The sequence below is a fragment of the Amphiprion ocellaris genome, chromosome 16, assembly GCF_022539595.1.
Source record: "Amphiprion ocellaris isolate individual 3 ecotype Okinawa chromosome 16, ASM2253959v1, whole genome shotgun sequence".
Classification (NCBI taxonomy): domain Eukaryota; kingdom Metazoa; phylum Chordata; class Actinopteri; family Pomacentridae; genus Amphiprion; species Amphiprion ocellaris.
This window is the reverse complement of record NC_072781.1, coordinates 16,952,235-16,977,199: the sequence shown is the minus strand read 5'-3', so window position 1 is coordinate 16,977,199 and position 24,965 is coordinate 16,952,235. Positions and strand designations below refer to the sequence as shown.

The window sequence follows — 24,965 nt, the reverse complement described above, 5'->3', positions numbered from 1 at the left end:
CAATAATTTTCCATCACCACCAATAGATGACATATTTGAGAATATGCTTCTAACCCTAAATAAAAGTATCACAACTACTGATTTAACAGAAAGAAAGAAAGAAAGAAAGAAAGAAAGAAAGAAAGAAAGAAAGAAAGAAAGAAAGAAAGAAAGAAAGAAAGAAAGAAAGAAAAAGAAATGACATTAGAGCACAAAGCAAGAAGTATCTATAAGAAAAAGAACTACAATTTCTGGTAGTAGTTGTTGTAGCAACAACAACAACAACAATAATAATAATAATAATAATAATAATAATAATAATAATAATAATAATAATAATAATAATGATAATAATAGTAATAATAATGGTAATATGATAAAAAAAATAAAATTAGGTTATATGTTATTATACATTAATAACAATTTGCTATCATATCACAATGTACAGTGAAAATAATATAAATTAATTATTGTTACCATTATTTAAATAGTATTTGCAATACTATTTTTAATTTTAAAATATTTAGTTAGGAAAAATATAGCAAACTATTATTATTATTATTATTATTATTGTTATTATTATTATTATTATTATTATTATTATTATTATTATTATTATTATTATTATTATTATTATTATTATTATTATTATTATTATTGTTATTATCATTATTATAAATAAAAATAAATATAATGATAGTAATAATTATTATTATTATTTGCTGTATTTCTCCTGACTACTTTTTTATATTAAAAAACAGTATTGTAATTTTTTAAAATAATGGTAATAATAATTAATTTATATTATTATCACTGTACATTCTGATATGGTAGCAAATTATTATTAATGTAAAATAACATAGAACTTAATTTTATTTTCATCATATATTCTTCTTCTTCTTCTTCTTCTTCTTCTTCTTATTATTATTATTATTATTATTATTATTATTATTATTATTATTATTATTATTATTACTATCATTGCAACAACTACTAGCAGAAATTGTAATTCTTTTTCTTAAGGTTAGATACTACTTGCTATACGCTCTAATGTCATCTGCTGGTATTTATTTATTTATTATTTGTACATTTTTTATACTTTTTATATTATACTACCGGTATAGTTACTACAGTAGAAACATAGCTCACACTGTTTGATTGGCTACAGAGTTGAACTTCACCTCCCAGAGTGCACCGCGGCAGGGCTCCTCGTCTCCCATTGGTCCGCCTCTCCGAGCAGCGGAGGCAGACATGAGGCAGTGCTGAGAGCCCGGCGGAGAGCTGCGGAGCTGAAATGAAGCGCACACACGGAGGGGCTCACACCGTGCAGTGCCGTGCGGCTCAGGAAGAGGCTCCGCGCCGCTAAAGCTGAAGGCTGCTCCGGCTGAATGAAGGGCTCCGTCCATGCGGAGGCTAGCGCTCATTCTGCTGCCCTGTGCTGTCGCCGTCCTGGTGCACTTGTGGTTGGCACAACGACCCTCCTTCTCCCCGCTGGACAACAACACACTCTCGGGTACTTTTTTAGCCTCAACCCCGGAGCTTCACCTCCTCAAAGCCCCGCAACTTTTCCAATCCGAGCGGCGGGCTAACTTTGCTTTTACCGCCCCGTTGTGGCTGTTAGTTTGTGTGTGAACAGGTAGTTAATGGTCGGACTGTGTGTTGGCGCTACTGAGTGTTTTAGAGGGAAATAATGTGAATATAACAGTTGAGTAGTGTTGGGCGTAGCTGGGATAGTCTAACGTGAGGAAACAAGGGCTGTGCATCTGCTTGTTACAGTCCAGCTAATGTCCTCTGAGCTGTCTGCAAGCCGATGATCACTTACTATCAGTCCTGTGCTGCTGCGTGGATGCGCTTTCTCATCACACGAGTGTAGTTTAACCAGCTTTTGATGCATGAGGACATGAATTTGCATGAGGTGAATTACAGCAGGCATCACAGTAAATCACTGTAAACTAAATATCAGAGGAAACTGGCGTCAGGATCAGGAATGAGAACCATAAATCAAGAGAGCTGCAAAGTGTCTTTTTTAAAATTATTTATCCCTGCTGCTTTGTTTATTATTGTCACCAACTGTAGGTCATATTTTACCCCTATCCTTGCATTTAATACCCCCTCTCTGGGTGTTTTTTTTGTGTGGAAATGACAGGCTATGACAACCTGTTGTGAGGGGTTTTTTCTCTCTTTTCAATGCAGATGAACCACTACCTTTCTATGAAGTTCTGGTGGGAGTGCTGTCAGCGAGACACCATTATGAACTGCGACAAGCGATAAGAGAGACATGGCTGGGCTACCTCCAAGATCACCCCCACTTCCAGCACAGGTCTGTAGGGCGGAGCTCCAACTTCACCGCTTCTTTTTGTTTCTTCTTTTATTTATTTATTTTTTTCCCACCTGCCAGGCTAAATTCATATAGAGGAAATAAAGCCTGCGGCTGGCAACAAATAACCGACTGCCCCATCAACCCTTTTATCTTCAGCTGACCAGCGGCCAAGATTGTTCTCTCTCTCATTCTTCCTTTTTGTCCATTTCTTTCTCATTCAGCGATCTGAGTGGAGATAAGGTGTGATGGCCTTTAAGCAACCATCGGTAACCATGGCAACGCAGGGTGGATAGATGGACAAGCTTTAGATATTTAGCCGAATGTTACACACACACACACACAAAAAGACAAATGCATTTGTGTTTTTTTTCTTCCAGGGTAGGGGTGAAGTTTATCGTGGGTGAACATGGGTGTCCCATTCCAGAGGAGGACAGAGAGGATCCATACTCCTGCTCCCTGCTGAACTTCACCGAGCCAGGTAACAAAAAGAAAGAGAAAACCACTCTAATGAACGGCAGCTTTAACACAAAAGAAATGTTCTCTGCAATCTGTTGCCTGCATGTCCAATTGTCAATAATGGAGCCAAGGTAGAATAACAGCAGAGGAGTTGAAAGAATGAGAAGAATGCATGTTCAGAAAAAAAAGTAAAGCACCTTTATTCATGTTCACCCACAGCTCAAGAACAGCTTTCTTTTCTTTCTACATCCAAGGCCAAAGCAGAAATGTCTCACAGTGAATGTAGCTGCTGCAGGGTAACTAGAAGTGCGTGCTAACACTTGAAAAGTAGAGCTATACGAAGCACAGATGCACCCTATATCAAATAATTGAATGTGGTCACCGTCAGATTGAACGTCCACAGTAATTGTCACGTCTCTCACCTTCACACATCCAGTCCAATTCAGCCATTTCACTCCTTTTCCTGACCGCTTCAGTGTTTGCTGCCTTCATGAAAACATAATAACGGCTCATCAGAATAGGCTTTTTCCGACAGCGGCCTTTAGGGTCATGGCAATGTTTTATTTTTCGAGCGTATTCTCTGCTCTCTGCCGTGTTAATAGTCGTAAATGTTGACGTGATTTGCTTCAGAATCGGAGGCAGGCGGCTTCGGTGTGAGATGCTCGGTGTGATTGGAAGAGACAATAGCTGCTTTTAAACACAGTTGGGTACCCAACTCAGGATTCAGGTCAAAGCACGTGTTAAGCGGACCATTAATTGTTTCTGAAATATGTTTGTGCTGCATTCATCACAGGGATTTTTCTTTGGGACTACAATAAGGTGAATGCTGATTAGCTTCTCAGAATGTCTGGTGGTAATCCTGCTCGGTGTTTATTCTTTGTATCAGGGGAAACAAATTCCTAATGATATTCTAAGCTTTAAAACTTCAACCCTGGTCTGAACAACATATTACAATATCTATGGGCATGTAACTGCAGCTGAAAAATGAATAATAGGCCTCAGAATCTGGATAAAATGTAATTTTCAATTTTTTAAGCAAAAAGCTTCCTTGGTTTCAACTTTTTTTAATGGATATTTGCTGGTTTTATTAGTCTCTTTAAACTGAATATCTTTGAATTTTTTGAAGTGTTAGTGGAAACAACTCAAGCAATTGTATTGTTATTATATTGTTCATGTATTGATCAAGAAAATGAACTTTCTTCATCTACTACTGATCCACATATTATTTTCTTGATCAATGGATGAACATTTGGTTTATAAAATGTCAGAAAATACAAAAAAAGATGCATCATATTTTCACCAGAGCTCAACATGACTCTTCAGATTGCCAATAATAAAAAGAATGGTTTGAACTGTACATCATGCACAACATAGAACATTATATGTTGCTTAATATTTAAATAGTTCTCCATAAATACCAAATAACAGTAAATTTGTGGTAATACTTTCTGATATATGCCAAGCTTTATTCATGCTTCCAATGACTAAACTAGAATTCTCAAGATGGCCGGTGCCAAGGGAGCGCTGCAGTTATTTGTTTTGACAAGTGTGCCCAAGCTAAGCATATATAGTTAGTCAGCGTAGAAATATTAAATATATCCTCCCAGAGCAGTAAAATGCTGCAGCTCAATTCCATTCAGTCAATGTGAGAAACATTTTGTTTGATAAACTGCTGCTTGTTCTTTGTCTGTCCTCTAATTGTCTTTGTTATGGAAGGAGCATTAGAACTTTTATAGAACGCGTATGATGTAAAAACCCCTCTTTGCTTTAACAGCCTTGATCTTTTCATTGATCTCCCGGGTAATAAAATGCTCTTTTGTAATTAAGAAAGCACACTCATGAGCAGAAGCCTCACTTTGAAGACGGCGGTCCTGAGAACGGTCTCCTCAAAGTGCTGATGGTGTAGCTTTACCAGAGTCCGTCTTCTTCTCTCAACGCTCTCCCTGAATCACTCTCTCTGTGGGGATAGCAGTAAATTTCACATGTGCTTGTGCAGTGACTCCCATCCCTCTTGTGTCCCAGTAACAGGGCAGGATGCAGACATAGAGATTGTGACCGTGTCGGACCCCTCGGTGCTCGCCCCCTCTGACGTGTCCGCCATCGCCCTGGATTTTAAGGTCCTCCACCCAGTGGTGATAACAAGACTGGGGATGTTTCCCAGCGGGACCCGGCCTGAGCTTCAAAGCAACGTGACGGTGAAGCTTCTCCAGCTGGACCAGGAGGTAACAGTGAGCGAAACATACCCCGTATGCTGCTTTTTTCTGTGGACCCTGGTAGATACACAGCCTGGGGGCAGCTGGAGGACTTTGTGGTTGATGTGTACTCCCTCAGTCATAGACACAAACATCAGCTTATTTTGGATCTCTGCCATTGAGAGAGCAGTGTAGTGGAACGCTCAATGTGTATGACAGCAACAGCAGTTTCCTCGTGAATTCTTTATGGATAAAAAGTAGTGATTATATTTTGCAGGAGGCTGTGGTTACTGCTCGCTTCAGCTCCATCAGCACTGGGACCATGGTGAACTGGGTGTGGTACAAACCAGTGGAGCAGTTCATCTTGCCTAAGGTCAGTTTTTCACATAAACCGAGCGGTCATGACTTCAAGCGCCCCAGTCCTGAAAGTGTTTCAGTTTTATTTTTTTTTAAATTTTTCATAGAAAGCTGTTGAATTCTAAATTTTTTGAGAGTTTTATTTGAATTGAGTAGTATCATGACAGACATTTCTTTCTCCACACAACTAAAAAACTAAAATAGTCTTCATAGAATTCATTAATTTATCCAATAATTAGTATCAGATTACTGTATATAGTTCTCTACAGGAAGCAACTTAGGGAATGATGTAATGACTTATTTCCCAACAGAAAATAAAATGCTAAATGCGATATTAAGTCCTCCTTTATTTAAGCTGCCATTAAAGAATAACTTCAAACCAAGTTTAAAAAAACAGTGTTTTGCTGCCCTCTCTGGTCCAAAGTTTTAAAGAACCCATATAATGCACATTCTCAGGTTTATAATTTTATTTTTGGAGCCTAATATCATATGTTTAAGTGCTTATAATGATTGAAAAAAAAAAAACCACACACACATTTTCCTTCCTATTATACATTACTACAGCACCTTATCTCACCCTTCATCTGAAACGCTCTGTTTTAGCTCCTGTCTCTTTAAGGCCCCCTCCTGAAAAGTGTGCTCTGATTGGTCAGCTGACCAATGAAAATAAGGCAGGGTTGGTTAGTAAACCCAGATCTATGTACAGGCAGAGAGATGTAGCTTTAGAAGCAGCAGCCTAAGTGAGAAAATAATGGTGGGCTTCAAGCAAGCTGTTGATTCTTTGTTTGAAGGCAGACTATGCAAATGTGTTGTGTGATGATATATAGATAAGTAACAAGAGAAAGCCCTGGACTTGAAATGAGGTGTTTCAGGCAAATGGGGAGCTATGGGAGAGAATAACCACTATTAATGGTATGGACTTTGTAAGTTTGCATAATTTTATGTGCACGAAAAAGGTATTTTGCAGACTAAAAGAAAGTGAAAAACCCCCAAAACATAGTATGGGCTCTTAAACTTATTTCACCTCTAACCAAATCAGAATTACAGATGGACAAATGTGTTTTGTTGCACTGTGGCTGTACCTGTACTTTACTGCTGCAAAATCAAAAGTTTTTAAAAAAAAAAAAAAAAAAAAAAACCTGATGTCAGCAAACACGATTTTCGAGGAGTGTATTGTTTAATAAAAGTGGGGTAGAGAAATACTGGAATCAGCTTCAATAAAATGTGAGCTCTTAACTGTAGAATGTAAAGTAAACCATCAAATTTTAACAGTATTGAGGTCTTGACATCAATATTACGGTTCAGTTTTAATAGAACAACGCTCTGCAGCATGAGTGATGCATCTGTCTTTTATCCAGGGTTTCGAGGGGACACTGGTTTGGGAGAGTCTGGACTCGGCTGCATTGACCACAGTCAACTCCTCCTCCGTGAAGCTCAATGATGGAGGAGGTGTTCTCAAGTTCTCCTCTGTATGTGCTCACATGTGATGTCAAAAATACATGTAGCAGGAAAATCCTCTCAAGTTTCCCAAGAAGGGAAAGTTCAAGAAGCTACAAACTTCATTTTTTCTTTTCTTGGAATTGCAGATTGCAGAGGGCATATTGCCTCATAGAAGTGCTCTTGGATTTCCTGGCCTGGCCGGGGGGTTCACATTCACTATCTACGGTTGGTCCAGCTACACAGTTAATTCTGAGCTTTTTATGAAAGACTTCGATCAAAATCGCTCTATGAGCCAGCTGTTGTTAAAGCAGCCCCATGTAAAAACTCTAAAACCTGAAAAAAAAAACATTGTTCATTCGGGCAGGTTATGAGATTAGCTCTTTTTCTCCTCGGGGCTCTTGCATATGTGCCAAATGGAAAATAACATTTTTCCCCCTCTCCTCCCTGTTGTGCTTCATTATTGATTTTACCTGCATGTGTTTACATTTGCAGTCATTTTGTGGAAAACAAAATTTAATTCATCATTCAGTATTTCGGGAAAGCAGAACAAATGATCCATTCTGTACTATGGGTATAATTTTATTGTATTGTTCTGCCAGTCAGTGATTAAAGTTAATGCCTCTCAAAAGTACCTTCATTTATTCAAACTTTTAGTGAATAAACAGTTAATGTGACCTAAAAGAAATCAAATTTAGAACCAAACTCCACCATTATACTGTTTTCTGCCTTTTTCTGCTTCATCTTACCCCCCCATCATGTTACTCTCCCTCTCACTTTGTTAGATGGGGACGGTCTGTCGGGGCTCCTGCGGGGCCGCCCAGCCAGGATGGAGCACCATGCCTCCAGGCTGAGGCAGGAGGATGCCACCTTGCAGGAGGAGAGCCTGAGGCACGGAGACATTGTGTTCGTAGACGTGGTAGACACCTACAGGAACGTGCCTTCCAAACTGCTTCAATTCTATAAATGGTATGCCAAGTGCTAATGACTCGATTCTCTGTCTCCAAATTACCTGGGCCCTCTGAGGAAATCAGCAACCTGAAATGAAAGTGTGTCGTCGCCTCAAAATGTCTTGCTGTTAGAATCACGATTGCAATCACTCCGTCAGGGAAAAAAGTACAGTTATGAGTCATCAGATGGCAAAATATACAGAGTGGTCTTAAGCTTGGAGTTGACAAGTATTTTGCTTGTTTGCAAACCTCTTTCTCTGCACTCTCTGTGGTTTTTGAAAGTAAATCCACTCGGGGACATTGCAAAAAAAATTAAAAAAATCAGAAAGTGGGCTTTAATTAAGATTGCAAATACCCTCTCTGGCAGGTCTGTGGGAAATGCTGACTTTAATCTACTGCTGAAGACGGATGATGATTGTTACATCGATGTGGACTCAGTATTAATGAAGATTGACCACAAGGGTCTCAAACGCAGCAATTTCTGGTGGGGGAAGTAAGTACGATTTGGTCTCCGATCCTGTTGACAGTGTATATTTTGCATCCACTTGTGTTTTCAGTTTAACTTCAGTGCACTGTCAGCTGAACTTCAGATGAAAGAAACAGGAATGCTCAGCGTAGTGAAAGTGGTTATTGGTCAGGTGTAAAGGAAGACAGGACTTGATGTTAATGTATCTGCCGTCCTGACCCAGTTTCAGGCAGAGCTGGGCAGTGGATCGCATCGGGAAGTGGCAGGAGTTGGAGTATGCCAGTCCGGCCTACCCGGCGTTTGCCTGCGGCTCCGGCTACGTGGTCTCTCGTGACCTGGTCCAGTGGCTCGCCAGTAATGCAGAGAAACTGAAGGCCTACCAGGTAGAGTACTAATCACTGAGCAACTGTGGCAGATAATCATGACCATAATGTGAGCAGTCTGTCCTGGATGTCTCGTTACAGGGAGAGGATGTGAGCATGGGGATATGGATGGCAGCTGTTGGACCACAGAAATATCAGGTGAGAAATTGCCTGACTGCCTTAAACTGCCAGCTCCAATGAAGCCGAGTGCTTGCAAATGATTGGGTTTGGTCTACTGACATCATTCTAACACCGTTATAAATAACAGCTTATCAGACTTTTGTCAGGAATGATTAAGTCCTACACGCTCCATCATTGTCCCGACAGTACACCAGCATTTATCAACATGAGATAAGCATTTAGTGACTGACATTAAGAAGAAAAGAAGAGCTAAAAATCATCCATTTCATAGCTGTACAACACACAGTTCAGGATGTCAATATCAGTTTGAAATTACAACATTGATCTCTAAACGCCATTATTCAAGCAACATCCTTTTAGGTTGTTCCATCTCAGCTTGATATCCTGCTGAAGTTGATACTATGAGTGACTTTGTGCAGATAAACAGTGTAAAACAATGGGAGATGACGCACACTGTGAGAGTAAATTGCAACCTGTCAATCAGCTGTACTGGCTAAAGACTCTGTCCGGTCAGTGATTCAAGCCCTAAAAACTCAACACTGTTTCCATGAAAATAACCCCCTCGTGCCTTAAAATAGTATAGATTTAACCTCCTGCATTGTAGCGTCCTCTACAATATGCAAATCTATGAAGCTCTTTCCCATTTCCACACTGTGTGGAGAACACCAGCTCACCTACAACTCTGCTAAAACAATGTAAAACTACTCTCCGACAAGTTCTAATATTGAAGTCATTCAGTCATACCTTTAAATCTGAAGAAAGTCATACAGAAAGCTGCACCCTGCAGGTTGCCAGGATTGGTTGTTTGGCTTTGTTACATATGAAACGCTGGAAATCTGTAGTTTTAAGGTGAACATGCTGAGTCATGGTGTTGACTGCTTATTTAAAAATTAAAAGTATGAAATTTGTAAAAAACTTTTCACCGGCAAGAGTCTTGTTTTGATCCTCTGGGCTTCATTAGGGGAAATTCAGCATTTCACTAATATGTCCCACATGTACAAAATACAGTATAAAATGAAACTGTGAATTTAAATGGTGGGCCTATTCCTCTCTCTCAGTTGTGTAGTTGTTTTTAAGCACGTACCTTTTGATTTCTATGAAAAACATACCAGGGAAAGAAGTAATTTACTATTCTGCTGATATTCTATAAACATATATAGTTTTCTGCACATCTATGACAAAATTGCTCACTCCTTACTGTACACTAGCCTTTTAGCACAGCTTTCCCACATTCCACTTTACATGCTGCACTGACTTGTAGCAAATAGAAAACTCTAAAATATTCACTAGTGGTGTCTATGAAAATCCCATCCTGTTCCATCCGTCCGGTTTGTTTTGTAAACTGGTCCAGTCTTTGCAACATAGAGTTCATTTCCAGCATATCAGAGTCTCATATTAACAGTTCAACCTGAGTGATAACTGAACCAGTGTACAGCTAATAATCAGATCAGTATCAGAGAGTATCAACACAGCCTCTTCTGCTTCTGTCTTGTCGCCAGGACCCCGGCTGGCTGTGTGAGAAAGAGTGCTACCTGGACATGCTGTCGTCTCCTCAGCACACAGCCAAGGAGCTGCACATCCTCTGGGACAGAAAGAGGGTCTGTGGAGACCCCTGCGGCTGTCCCTGGGACCACTGAATGTGGTTAAGACCACACTCACCACGTGGCACTGTGGGTAAAATGCACTCAACACTGGTTGTCAGTTCAGTTGCTGTGATTTCCTTAAAACACCAAACTGAGCCATTGTCGGTTTATTATTATTATTATTATTATCATTATTATTGTTGTTATAGAGGCACTTCGATTTTGCAATGTGGGACTTTCTGTTGAAAAATAATCTTGGGAACTTTGCTAGTTCTGAATATTAACAAAATACTGCACAGACATCATAAAGCTTTTGCAGCTTCAGAATACGTTTAAAACTCACATTTAGCCATAGCATCTTGTCAATATTTGTATTATGAACTCTGTTATTACATTTGAAAATGTCTTTAAAGGAACAGAGAAAATAAGGGAAAAGACTGTGGATTATAAAATGCTTTAGTTGTGTAAACTGTCAGGGATCGACTAGAACCATGTGCAATACCAGCATGTGACGGTTATTGTGTACAGAATCTGTAAGACTTGAGTACTTTCGAAAATTTTAATTATTGGTACTCTTGGTATTGGTACAGACTTAAACCTTTTGGTTTAAAACAGATACTTGATGGCATTTTAAAGATAATTACTCTACATTGCTATATTTTGAAAATTATTGTCTTAAGCTTTTCATGCTCTATAACTATTTCTAGATTTATGATGAGCTTTCTCACAAACACACAGTTTGTACTGTAACTGTTATCGTGCAAATAGTGATGTGGCCTTACTGTATTTGTTAGGCGTCATATGGTATGTATGTTAACACTTGTGATATGAACACAGATTTTTGGAACTTGACGAAGCAGTCGGAGCGACTGTGAAATACATTCATTCATTTAACACGGTTTTATGAAAGCTTCCTCAAAGGTAATAAAGAACACTTAAGAGAGGCGATCGGCTTTGTCGCTGTTTATTTTGAGGTCGATGCACTCCGTAAATTCACCGGCACTGCTGATTCTGTGTTGAGTGTGAAGCTTTGTTTTAGCTGTTAGTGCTGCTCAGTCGGCAGCAGAGACTCACAGTCAGCAAACGCACTTTTCTCAGTTTGTTACAGAAATCCATCCTCGCAACTTAAAAAGGAATAGGAAATCACATTGGTCTCTATCAGCGATTGTCTTTCTGAAACAGTGAGCTGCTGGAATTTTGAACAGGGCAACCTGTGGTGTGTTTTAGCCTCACATTGATCTGTGTTTTCATGTTAATCAATAAGACTTAACGCATCCAGTAAAGTGTGTTTAGATCTTTTATGAGCTTTCTTTGCACGTTTTTAGCCGCTGCAGCGATTTATTTTTTCTTTTTTAAAGTATAGCCTTATGATGGATGCTGAGTCACTAGAATTAGATTGCCTTGCTGTATGTATTTGTAAATAATGAAAGATGATGCTGAATATTTTACTAATGGAGGATAATACAAGTCGTTTGTTTTATTTAGACCCGTCCTACCTGCCAAGAAATCTGTTCCTGCAATTAACCTGACATTGGAGCAGACATTCCTCTTCTCCCGACCGCCCTCCCTCCCACTGCCTCCCATCTTATCCTTTCGCCTCCTCTCGTTCAGTGAGCTGCATGATAACAAAGTCATACCCGCATCTGTTCCACTCTCCTACATAGATAAGCACGGCGTTTTTCACTCCATCAGCCTTTCTCACTGATTTGGCTCGAAGCCCTTCATTGTGAGCCGAGAGAAGCGTGGAAATGACACGCAGATGGGAAAAATCCTACTTCTACTTTCTGGGCTAGTGCTTCTTTAGAAGATGAAGTTATTGAATTTGTCAGAACTTTGATGAGCGCTGTGGGGATATTGTCACTGATGTAAAATGTTTAAATTATTAGCATTTTATTTCCAGAGATACGCTCCAAATCCTCTGAATGCTTTATTCTCATCCTGTTCTCTTGCACATACCCATCTGAGAAAATCAACTGAATCTAGATCTGTCATAATAGCTTTAAAGAAACTGCACCGTATTTACCTACAAATTGCTGCTATGTTATATTCTCAGTCTCCTCAGGCTTCTCCCTTATAATAATTTGATGGCTTAGGCCCTTTTGTTGATTTGTTTTCTCCGCTTATGCCTGCCTCTATACATTTTTTAAAATAACATATCATTTGGTGTGTTTATATAATGTGAAACTGCATGATATTTGGATGGAAAAAAGCCTTGTGTATTGGCATAAGCAAGAGTTAGATGGTGTGAAGTAATGTGTCAAGGGGGAACACTACTCAAGAATTCCTTTGTTCTCTCAAAGATCAATACTTGTGAACATAAAGTCATTCCCAGAGCTAGATGCTTAAAGACTAAAGAAGCAGAACTGGAAAAGTAGTCCAACAATAAGACGGGGCATAATGAAAAGATCTCATCTCAGCTTACTGACCCAGAATATCTGATTCATCCATATGTTTGATATTAATAGACCCCACACGTTTTGAATAGTCTATGCCCTCAAGTGTATGTGTAATCTTTTGTAAGTGATGACAAGAGTACAATTCCCTGAACCACTGACTTATTTTCACTCTATTAATATTTTGCCATGAAAGTGCAATCATCCGTTTAGCCTGTGACAAGCACTGCTCTGAGAAAATAGAGGGAACTTGGGCGTTGGAGTTAATTGTATTTATAAAATCCTTTTCATCTTGAGTCTCACCTCTTCCCAAAACTCATCATCTTGCGCTGCAGATTGAGCACAAGAATGTGTTGACATTACAAATTTGAGTCTTATTTTCTTGATAGCTTTGGCAGACACTTAATTTTACTTGAGTGGTTTTTTTAATCTTTTTGTTTTTTGCCTGAGGTACCCACACAGCCCGGTCTGATGAGCTTAAGCATCAGCACCACCCTCCATGTGCCGCTTAACACACTTGAATGAATATGTTGTCATAATATTTATTCAACTGAATTGTTGATGTTTAGGTTGCTTTGAGTGTTTTTGCCTTCACTCTGCTACCATTGAAGGAGGCTGTAAATTTCAGTGCTTCATCTGTTGCAAAATAATGTTTTTTCATCACTTTCGGCAACATAACCTTTTAAGAGACTTTTTAAGTTGACTGATTCCACTGTTTCCTTCTTATGTGCAGCTAAATATGTGAGTGTTTATTATTTTAGCTGATCATTTCAGCTGTTTCTATTTAACTAATTATTTTACCTGTTAAAGAAGTTCTTTTAGCCACATGTTCATTGTATTAGCTTTTTAACTGTTACTTTTAGCTAAAGTTTAAGTCTTTCTAGCCATATGTAGCTGTTCATTTTAACTGTGAATTTAATACTTTAAGCTAAATAATCCAAGTGTTTCTTATTTTTAGCTAAGCTAACCATTTACGTAGGGTGTACTATGAAGCAAGCTTGACATAGACAGGCTTCCTTTGTGTAAACCAGCAAGATAAAACCTACAACCCCAATCAGAGATAATAGGTATCATTACAGTGGTGCTGACTTTAGGCTCAACATATCTCACTAACCCATTAATCTCACTTCATAGTAGACACCTTACCTGGTTTGTTTCAGCAAATCAGTTGTTTTAACTGTTTAAATACACTGCCTGTCCAAAAAAAAGTCACCACTTGGATTTAATTAAGCAAATAGGTAAGAGCCTTCCATTGGATAATTACTGCAGTGATGAATATGTTTCAGCTGCAACAACTTATTTAACCCTAGCTGATGCAGTGAGGAGCTTCTCATTTCTTAAACAACTGTGTCAGAAGACATATCCTGTGGTCGTAGAAAAGATGTTAATCTGTCTCAGAAGGGTCAAATTATCGACCTGCATCAAGCAAAGAAAACAACTAAGGAAATTTCTGAAACTACTAAAATCAGGTTAAGAACCGTCCAACGCATTATTAAAACCTGAAGGATAGTGGTGAACCATCATCTTCGAGGAAAAGATATGGTCAGAACAAATTCTTAGATGATTGTAAGGGATTCAACAGCAGACCTCAAGGCTATGTTTAATAGTGAAAGTAAGAGCATTTTCACACAGTGCAAAGGGAACTCAAAGTATTGGGACTAAACAGCTGTGTAGCTCTAAGAAAACTACTGATCAGTGAGGCTAATCAGAAAAAAGGGCTTCGGTTTGCTAGGTAGCATAAAGATTGGACTCTGGAGCAATGAAAGAAGGTCATGTGGTCTGATGAGTCCACATTTAGCCTGTTCCAAAGTGATGGGTGCATAATGGTAAGAAGAGAGGCAGATGAAGTGATGCATTCATCATGGCTAGTGTCTACCAGCCTGTGGGGGTTTAGGGTTATGATCTGGGGTTTGTCAGGTTCAGCAACGTTTGTTCCCAAAGAATGAAGTCAGCTACTACCTGAATATACTGAATGACCAGGTCTTTACATCAGTGGATTTTTTCTTCCCTGATGGCATGGGCATGTTCCAAGATGACAATGGCAGGCTTCATGGGGGTCCCATTTAGAATGAGTGGTTCAGGGAGCATGAGACATACATGTGGAAACATGGATTGGCCTCCACAGTGTCCAGACCTCAGAATCGTTGGGATGTGCTGGAGAAGATTTTGTGCAGCGGTTCGACTCTCCCATCATCAAAATAAGATTTTGGTAGAAAATTAGTGCAACTCTGGATAGAAATAAATGCTCTGACATTGCAGAAGCTTATCGATGCCACAGCAAATGTGTGTCGTTCTCAGAGGTAAAGGTGGTCCAATGAAATAATAGCGTGTGCGACCTTTTTTTGGACGGACAGTGTATTTACCTATAGGTTAACTGTAAAAGCTATTTAATCACTACTTTTAGACATAAGTTAACCTAGGAAGACCTGGAAATAAAATAGCTATTCCAGCTGTTTATTTCATCTCTTTTTTCAGTAGGTTGTAACCTAGACAAACGGTATATATCATTAATTCATGATTTACACTGTTTGTCTTTAGCCAGATAGCTATTTCAACTGGTAATCCATTACTTGTTCGTTAGTTAGCAATTTTAACTATTTACTCATTTCTTTTAGCAATTTATAATGTTAAAGCTGTTCATCCATTACTTTTAGCAAACCATTTCAGGTGTTAATATTTAGCTAATTAGCTATTTTACTTCTTTATTCATTTCTTTTAGCCAGAGATTTGCTATTTCAGCCATTTATTCAACATGTTTACATAGCAATTTCAGCTGTTTATCCATTACTTTTAGGTTATTTAATTTAATTGATATTTTTTTCATGGATTGTATTCCTTTGAACTCAAATATGAATATTTTTTTTTCTCAAAAGTTTCTGGTTTTTAATTCAGTTGAGTTACTTGTGGAGTTCCACCTTGCAACTACAGAGACATTGAGGGTGGAGGTATTCCCTGCAGTACAAGTGTCTCTGGTAGAGGTTCACAGTTTTATACCATTCAGAACAGCCAAGTAACCATTTAAGCAGAATACCACTTTACAGATTACATGCCATCTGTGAGGGCATGTATAATAAGTGTCTTTATTTACAGCCCTGTGGAAACATACAGTACGTTATGGATCAAATTAAAACTTACCTGCGGTGTGATAGAGAAGACGCCATGAATCAGATCAGGCACAGCTGTCCCAGATCTTAAGAAGAGGAGCTTACAGTCTGCTGAGTGTCGTGCATCTGCATACTCATTCAAACAACTCCAGATTCTTAGACTCTCCTCGCAGAGCATTACACATTGCTGTCAATCAGCCTCCTCTTCTCCAGCAGCCCCCTCCTCTTCCTCCTCTGTGTGCAGTAAAATGAGGAGGAAATCATTTATTCATGACACCCGGCATCCAAAACCAGTATTTCTGACTGATTCTGATTCATAGGAATGAGGAGATATTATTAGACACACATCTATGCCCTAATGGGGCAACATTTTCATTCTCAATTTGAAATTGCACCCACAGCTCTCTCTCTCATTTCCATAGCAGCTACAGCGTCTCAGCCTGGTGAGGTTATGCCTGTCAGTTTTTGCAAACATTTGCAGAACACATCTGTGAAATGTGTGATACTGTGGATTGGTTGGATGACACATTCGGCAGAAGGTCGGCTGTTAGTCGGTACACATAATTACACACGTCTTTTATAAAGTGATGGAAATACTGAGTGAATCACGAAGTTTCATGAGCTCACTTGACCCCTGCTGCAGTAACATGGCAGATTTACTATGATAGTGTTTGTGGGAGATAATTAGCTCAGTCATTACTGAACCATTACATCCATTACATTCTGTCTTAAGAGGATCATGAATTAGCTCATTGGTCTGATGATGAGATTCTAGGAAACCACTCAGTCATTTGGTGTAACCCCATGCCACACCGTGTGTGCACAAAATGTCATGATGTCATCTAGGAGAGCACATTTGCCCTCAGTTCAGCATTAAAAGGGATACTCCTGCTATTTAGGACTGTACCTCTGCAAGATTGGAAGACTTGCAAGTGATGGATTTTTAATAGAACATTAATCCAGCAGAGGCTATGATATCCGAGCAGCAATCTGTGGGGCTAAAAACTGAAACCAATGCAGATTTGCCCAAAACTGCAGTTCCTCAATAGTCCACTTGGGGCTGTCTCAAAAGGCAGGTCAGTCCCTATAGGCCCCTAAGTTAAAATGCCCAAATTTACAGCAAAAATATCAGGTTTACAAGAAAGCTGTCTTTATAGCTAAGTTGTCCTTTTGAATTTTTAAATAATTCACCTGTTTAAATTGCATTAAGTTTTAAAGTTACACTTTAAGCAACAGATTGATACCTTTGTAGTTTATGGCCCGCTTCAGCTTCCTCACGCTCCACCACCTCTGGATTAACTGGGACTTGGAAGGGGTCAGGCACTGCCAGGATGGCGATGGCTGGAGTCACCACACTGAGCTTCACAACCACTCTTCAGGAAACGTATGAGTGACATCACTATGGTTTTATGCATCTTTATTTACAGTCCATGGAGATATCCTGATTTACTCCACAAATGCAAGCTCTTACATTTTCCATAATGTAACTAAAGGTATGTTTTGTTAGATTCCTCCTGTCTGATAAACATCCACATCTTTTGAACTCAATGCCCCAGTTGGTAAGACAGGATTTTGGTTACAAATGTGTGAATCTCCACATCCATGCTAAAATAACTCTTCATGACATCATCAAGCACCATTCCGAATCACAGAAAACATGACACAGATTTCCTTTACAGGCAGCATAAAACTCCAAATGATGAGTAAACTGAACTTCGTGTGTAAAATTGCAGCCCCCTTAATCAATATACAGCTATTTCAAGCCCGGAGGAGAGAGATTTATATCACCTACAGTGATTTCAGGTAGAATCTTTGTACTTTGTGTTAGCGCTTGTTATTTCCTCTTTATCCCTGATGGGACATGAAGACGCAGTGAGGTTTTTACAAATGACTCAGTGCTGGCAGAATTATGCATGAGAACATGTGTTGTTCTGGGAACAGTGACATGAATATGGTAACTACACTAACATGAATATTATAAACTGCGGGAAGCTTTTCATGAAGCTCCTGCATCAAGCGATATTAAAGGATATCATATTCTGTATTGTTCAGATTTTGAACAAATCCCATTAAAAGACCAAACCAGCAACAAACTGATCCTACTCACAAGAACTGTCTATATTCGAAGCCTGACTTAGCCTATTTTTCTGTGTTGCAGAGTCCCTCTGTTGTCTAAATGTCATTGAGAAAACATCAGTGTGTCCCTCCGTTGCACTGGTTGACATGTTTTTTTTCATTTTCATGGACCTGAGCTTTGTGGTTTATTTTATGTCAGTCCTGCCTGCTGTTATTAACACTCACCAGTGCGCCAGATCTACAGCTGAAAATAGTTCTCAACAAGTGTCAAGCTCTTTTAGAGGTTACTCAGCCTTTTCAAAGAATGAAAAACCCATTTAAAAAAAGAATTGGCAATCGCTGGACAAATGGGTTTGGGATGAAAGCAACAAACAGGCAAGAGAAGCAATGTGAGGCAAACACGTTGTTGTTTTTGGTTATTGATGAGAATATATTGGGAGGAAATCAACAATCTTGAAGTGTGGTTCACAGAAAACAACCTACTGCTGAGGAAAAACAAGGAGCTGATTATTGATTTTAGGAAGAAGGAAGCCGAGACACACACACACCTGTCTACATGAGCGACGCTGAGGTGGAGCAGGTGAACAGTTTTAGCTTCCTGGGAATTAGTATCAGAGAAGCTGTCATGGTCATCACACATCTCCATCCTGCTAAGGAAGGCTCTGCTAATTTAGGAAGCTAAATTCCCAAGCTTCCTCAATCACAAGCTTCCTTCTTAGTGCCGAATTCTTGTTAACTTTTACGAGGGAGTAGCAGTAAGCATCCTAACCGGAAACATCACAAACTATGTGGGATGTATGCAGCCCAAAACAGGAAGTCCTCTGCACTTCACCACAAAAGTAGTTTTATTAGTACATGATTATTTATTCTTCAAGTAATTTTGTCTTTTCTTTGTGAACGACAAAATGGCAAAGAATCTATAATTTGGGTAATACAACCTTGTGTTACATAATGATAATCTAGTTGAATCTTTAATTTCATGGGAGTTGGTGACAAAAGTACAGAATCTCAGTAGCCTTATCACGTATGTCCTCTTTCATCCTGGTAAAATCATGAAATATAAAGTGCCTATTAACAGTATTCACCCCTTGGAAGTTTTCCCCTTTTATTGCTTTCCAACATTGAATCATGGTCAATAAAAATTGAAAACTTTAAAGAGAATTTACCAAAAAAAAAAACCTCTTTATTGTGTGAAAACAGATTTCTACAAATTATGTCAACTGATTAAAAATCTAAAACATGTAATGTGAGCGACTGCATAAATGTGTACTCCCTTTTAGTCAGTATTTAGTAAATGTACCTTCGGCGGTAATTACAGCATTTAGCCTTGCCATCAGTCTTCCACGTTTAGATCGTGCAATTTTACCCAGTTCTTATTTCAAAAACTGCTTTAGCAAAGTCACGTTGCACAGGCATCTTGCATGAACAGCCCTTTTCAAGTCCAGCCACAAATTCTCAATTGGGTTGAGGTCATGGCTCTGACTCAGCCACTCAAGGACAGTCGCCTTGTTGTCTTTAAACACTTCTGCGAAGCTTTGGCCGTATGCTTTGGATAAGTCTTGCCAGAAAACAAATATTCAGTCAGGTCACAGTTCTCTTGCTGTCTGTTTCAAGTTATCCTCCAGGGTTTCCCTATGTTTTGCTGCATTCAATTTACCCTCTACAGGCTATCCAGGGCCTGCTGCTGAGAAGCATCCCTACATCATGATGCTACCACCACCGTGCTTCATGGTTTGGATGGTGTGTTTGTGATGATGTGCAGTGTTTGTTTCTGCCAGACAGTGTCTAGTCAGATAACCATCAGTGGACCAAATAACCTTCTTCTGGTTGACTTCAGGGTTTCCCAGCTGTCATCTGGAGTCTAGTTAGATTTTTCTGAATTTTTTTCAACAGTGACTTCCTGTTTGCCACTCTCCTACGAAGCTACGACTGGTGAAGAAGAAGGAACAGAAGCTGGATATACAGTCTCTCACACCTCAGCCACTGAGGCTTGTAACTCCTTTAGAGGAGTCATAGGTGTCTTGGTGGCCTCCCTCACTTGTCTCTTTCTTGGACGGTGCCATATTGTTTCCATTTTTTAGCGATGGATTTAACTGTACTCCAAGGATAGTGACTTGTGGATTTTTTTGAGCTCATTTCCTGACTTATGCTTTTAAATCACCTTTTCACAGAGTTGCTCGGAGTGTTCTTTTGTCTTTACGATGTAGTTACAGCCAGAAGTACTGATTTGCCAGTGACTGGACCTTCCATTTGAATTGAATTGAATGTTCACTACACGCAGATGATCTCAATTTCACTAATTGTGTGACGTCTAACACTAACTGTCCATTTAAAAAAGGTGAATACATAAAATGCCAAATTAAACTGACTGTGATTCAGTTTTGAATAGCAATAGAATGGGAAAACTTCCAGGGGAGATGAATACTTTTTATAGGCACTATAGTTCAATACACAGACTGCTTTAAGTCACTTTGAAAACATTTAGGAGTCACGTGGGCGGTTTTCTTCAGAGGCTGTTGTACAGAAATAAAATGTCCTGCCAGCTGCTCCAGTGGAGCAGCTCGGCAGCCCTACAATGAAGAACCGCAATTGCCCTGCCAGCTTGAAGGTGTGAATGTGTCCAAGGCGCACCTGAATAAAAACAGTAATCTCATGGAAACTTTGCTCACTTAAGTCATTTAAAAGTAAAAGTCCAAAGTAAGATTTCAATTCAGCAGAACCACCAGACGACAGCGGAGGCAGCACAATCTGTTTACATGCTCAATTCTGTGGTTTTCACATTTTTGTTGTTGCCACAGGAGTATTTATCAAATATCCATTGGAGTGCTACCAAGCAACGCAAATACATAAATTGCAGCCCAGTGATAAATAATCCAAAGCTTGCAGAGGATGAGGGAGACAGTGAGTGAGCCATGTTGCTCTTCACACAAAAGCTATTCTGTTTTGCTCTCGAACAGAACTCAGACACTGTGGGTGAAGAAAATCAATCTAGTCAACCTAGAGAGGGAGAGAGAAAAGAAATGAGAACCGTGAGAGGCTGTGATTATTGTGATGGACTTAAGTCAGCTCTGCGAAAGCCACTTCATACGTCTCTGCTGTTTATCAAATCAGAAATGCATTTGCATCACATTTTCCTGCACTTGTGGCTGCTTGGAAGGAAAATTAGTTGCGGAGCCAGTCCCCTAGATTTTCAAGAATTTGACATTTTGATGAATAGATGTATTTTCAGTGAAGCCACAATTCAATCCGAAAGACACATAATTAATTGAATTGCAGCTGTCAAAAGCAAGAGCTTCAGTGAGTCAACAGAGCTGTCTGGGACAGATAGCCTCAGTCCACGATACTGCCCCTCTTTTCAGCAGCTGAGGAAAAACTCACAACAGTATTAGCAGGAGCAGCAGATGATACAGGATTTAGATGATTGGTGTCCACTATTCCAGACTAAAGTTGCAGTAAAACACCATCCAGTGGAGCCAGCCTGTGCGTGAAATCAGTCAAGGTCCCTCAAAAAAAGCAATGGCAGGTGATTCTGTAATAACTTGCATCAGTGGTTTGCCTCACAGCGTGTACTATTCGGCATGCAGGCACTGGTCACCTTGAAAAACAAACACATGGATCTGGTGCAACAGGAGAGGGCTTATGATTACATATACCGAGGACAGTAGCGGCTCTATGTTTTCTAAAGGTGGGGCCATGTGTATTGGGTGTGTTATAAAAAACGTAAGGAAATATCTAAAATAAATGGGAGCATGATCCTAGATAAGTCATCAGACTCAGTGTTTAACAAAAAGCATGAACCTACTAAAAACAGCACACATAACTTTTTTTCAATTACACCTGTATCCTCAGTAGTATGGAGAAATAGATAAATAAATGATGTGGAAATATACAGAGAAATAAAATGTGGAAATATAAAGTGAAATAAATAAAAAGGAAAATTTTGTCTTTGCTTTTCCCTTTTCACTTTTTTTCCTTTTATTTTTCCATTTTATCATTTTCTTTTCCATTTTGTATTTGCTTTTTCATTTTGTCATTCCTCAGTCCACCAAGTAAAAGCAAAGACAAATGCCTTTGCTTTTAATTGGTGGACTGAGCTGTCAATCAAATGGCTCTGGGCGGGGTTTTCTGTCCAGGGTGGGTAGTTGTACCCATAGGTATACAGACCCTTTCCAAAAAATTAGAATACCATGGAAAAGTTTATTTATTTCCATAATTCCATTCAAAAATTTCATAGATTATAGATTCAGGGCCCACAATTCAACCAATTTCAAGTATTTATTTGTTTATGAAAAGAAATTCAACAGGGAGCTTCTGGTATCCTGCAATATGAAGGTGCTCATGGGAAACGGCAATAGTAGTAGTCCACAAAAGAGAAGGTCCAGGCACTCATCGTTTGCAAATATGAAGATTTTTAATGGAGGGCCAGGAACATTAAAAAGCACACCAACGCGTGTCGGCTTACGCCTTCATCAGGATGTGAATACTCACAAACAAAGAGAGCACCTAATTATAGTCAATGTCTCCAGGTGTGCAGTCACATGACTGACAGGTCTGATGTAATACCTTTGTCAAGCTCTAGATGTAGACAATGGGCACAGAGAGCAGGAGTTTACAAGAGAATACAAATTTAACAGAAAAACTCAAGATTTTACAAAAAACTCAAGATTTTACAAAAAACAAGAAAGGTCAAAATCTTCATTGAGGCCAGGGTACACTGTGGCACTGAGTTCATGTATCCAGTAAGCTTCCCTCTGCCTAAGGCGGAGGACTTTGTCACCGCCCCTTGCATCCATAGTGATAACTTCAAGTGCCAACACTTTTAGAGTAGAGTCATTACAGTCATGTATATCCATATAGTGTCTTGCCATGGGGTAGTTTTGGTTTTTTGAGCGAATGGCATAGCAGTGTTCAGCCACCCTATCCCTCAACCTTCTTTTAGTAAGCCCCACATAAAAACATCCACATGGGCATTGGAGGCGGTACACTACATGGGTTGTTTGACAGTTGACAAAAGAATTAATGAAATAAGTTCTGCTCTTACCAATGTCTATAAAAGTATTAGTTTTTATCAAGTTATCACAATACCTACAGTGGCCACAAGGAAAGTTCCCTTTTGGACGGGAAAGCCATGTAGTGGGTTTAGATGAAGGAAGATAGCTCCTAACTAATCTGTCCTTGATTGTAGGAGCTCTTCGGAAACTTACTCCTGGGGGCTCAGGGAACACCTGTCTTAAAAGAGGATCACTCACAATAATATCCCAATTTTTTTGTATAACCTTTTTGACCAAGATAGCCTCCTTACTGTAACGTGTAACAAAAAACGGCTTTTGTGCTTGGACATTTTTAGGTTTGGGAGTGAGCAGTTCAGTCCTCTTCAGAGACAACGCTCTAGTGTGAGCTTGAGACAGCAGCTTCTGTGGATACCTTCTCTGAACAAAGCGTGCCTGCATGTCCCTTGATTGCTTGATAAAATCCTGGTCAGAGTCACATATACGTCTGAGTCGTTGTATTTGTCCTTTAGGAATATTGTCAATTAACCAAGGAGGATGGAAACTCTCCGCATGTAGCACTGTATTGCGATCTGTTGGTTTCCGGAAAATAGACGTATGAATGCTGCCTTGGTCATCTTTTGTAATATTCAAATCAAGAAAATGTATACAGTTCAGATCATACTTGAGATCTAGTTTCAGGTTAACATTGAGACCATTTACATAGAGGTGGAAGTCCTTCAGTTCTTTTTCTGAACCTGAAAAGAAAAGGATGACATCATCAATATATCTGCCCCAGAAAATAATATTATCCTTAAATGGATTGTGATCAGAGAAGATATACATTTCTTCCCAAAGGCCTAAAAATAGATTTGCATAGTTCTCCCAATTACTCTGGTAGAGAATTTGACACTAAAGTTGATCTCTTTCGATTTTATAGGAGTCTACATTTAAAACTGTGGTATTATCAGAATCCCCAGAATACAGTGTCTTACTCCACAAACAATGAAAATGGTTCTGTTAGAGACTACTCGCCCTTTCGACCCAAATCAACCTTTATACCTTGTGTAAATAACCCAACATTATCCACTTTCACAAAAAAAGTATCCTATGAGGTTGAGAAAATATTTCAGGGTCCCAGGGAAATAAAACGATACAACTTGACAAAAAATGAACATGATGCACTTGATTGGATATCAAAAAGAACTGATGTAATCATAAAAAGTGCAGACAAGGGTGGTGCCGTTTGTGTATGGAGCAAAGATAAATATGTGACAGAAGCGTTACGTCAGCTAAATGATGAAGAGTGTTATTCAAGACTATCTGTAAATCCTATAGACAATGTTAAGAAAGAACTTTTAGAATTGCTTGATGTGGCCAAAAGTCAAAATTGGATCTCAAATAAAGAGTATGATTTCTTGATTCGTGACAAACCACGGTTTCCCTGTTTTTACATGTTACCAAAGGTCCATAAAAACTTGATGAATCCACCAGGGCGCCCAATAATAAGTGGGAATGATTCTGTCACAGAGCCTGCTTCCAAGTTTGTTGACTATTTTATAAAACCTTATGTTCTCAAATTACCATCTTATCTTCAAGATAGTACTCAAGTACTCCAAAAGATATCACAAATGGGAAATATTGGCTCTTGTTTAATGGCTACTATGGATTTTGAATCTCTATTTAGTAATATAGTTCACAAAGAAGGATTAGCTGCCCTCAGACACTATCTGGGCAATAGAGACTCTGACCAAATGCCCCCCACAGACTTCCTAATACAACTAACGGAGTGGACTCTAAGGAACAATATATTTTTGTTTGAAGATAAACTATACAAACAAGAAAAAGGTACGGCCATGGGTGCTTGTTTTGCGCCGAACTATGCAAATCTATTTTTAGGCCTTTGGGAAGAAATGTATATCTTCTCTGATCACAATCCATTTAAGGATAATATTATTTTCTGGGGCAGATATATTGATGATGTCATCCTTTTCTTTTCAGGTTCAGAAAAAGAACTGAAGGACTTCCACCTCTATGTAAATGGTCTCAATGTTAACCTGAAACTAGATCTCAAGTATGATCTGAACTGTATACATTTTCTTGATTTGAATATTACAAAAGATGACCAAGGCAGCATTCATACGTCTATTTTCCGGAAACC

At 39.1% G+C, this 24,965-nt stretch overlaps 1 protein-coding gene across 2 annotated transcripts; it reads left to right on the top strand.

Moving 5' to 3' along the window:
- Positions 1-1,224: 1,224 nt before the first annotated feature.
- b3galnt2 (beta-1,3-N-acetylgalactosaminyltransferase 2) lies at positions 1,225-11,189 on the top strand. Of its 2 annotated transcripts, none has more exons than XM_055018265.1 (12): positions 1,225-1,492; positions 2,173-2,299; positions 2,677-2,777; positions 4,784-4,977; positions 5,225-5,320; positions 6,663-6,773; positions 6,891-6,969; positions 7,527-7,710; positions 8,059-8,184; positions 8,381-8,540; positions 8,622-8,678; positions 10,160-11,189. In XM_055018265.1, the coding sequence occupies exons 1-12, from the start codon at positions 1,384-1,386 to the stop codon at positions 10,295-10,297; spliced, it is 1,482 nt and encodes a 493-aa protein (XP_054874240.1). In that variant the 5' UTR covers positions 1,225-1,383; the 3' UTR covers positions 10,298-11,189. The 2 variants fall into 2 exon arrangements, with proteins under 2 accessions (XP_054874240.1, XP_023133805.2); XM_023278037.3 differs by having other exon boundaries at positions 1,226-1,492; positions 4,778-4,977.
- The last annotated feature ends 13,776 nt before the right edge of the window (positions 11,190-24,965 follow it).

What these genes read in the sequence shown, in the direction of transcription:
- b3galnt2 (XM_023278037.3), top strand. Translation starts at nt 1,384, where the DNA reads ATGCGGAGGCTAGCGCTCATTCTGCTGCCCTGTGCTGTCGCCGTCCTG. An exon ending in GTGTTCTCAAGTTCTCCTCT is followed by an intron (nt 6,774 to 6,890) that starts GTATGTGCTCAC and finishes TTGGAATTGCAG; the next exon opens with ATTGCAGAGGGCATATTGCC. An exon ending in TTGGACCACAGAAATATCAG is followed by an intron (nt 8,679 to 10,159) that starts GTGAGAAATTGC and finishes TCTTGTCGCCAG; the next exon opens with GACCCCGGCTGGCTGTGTGA.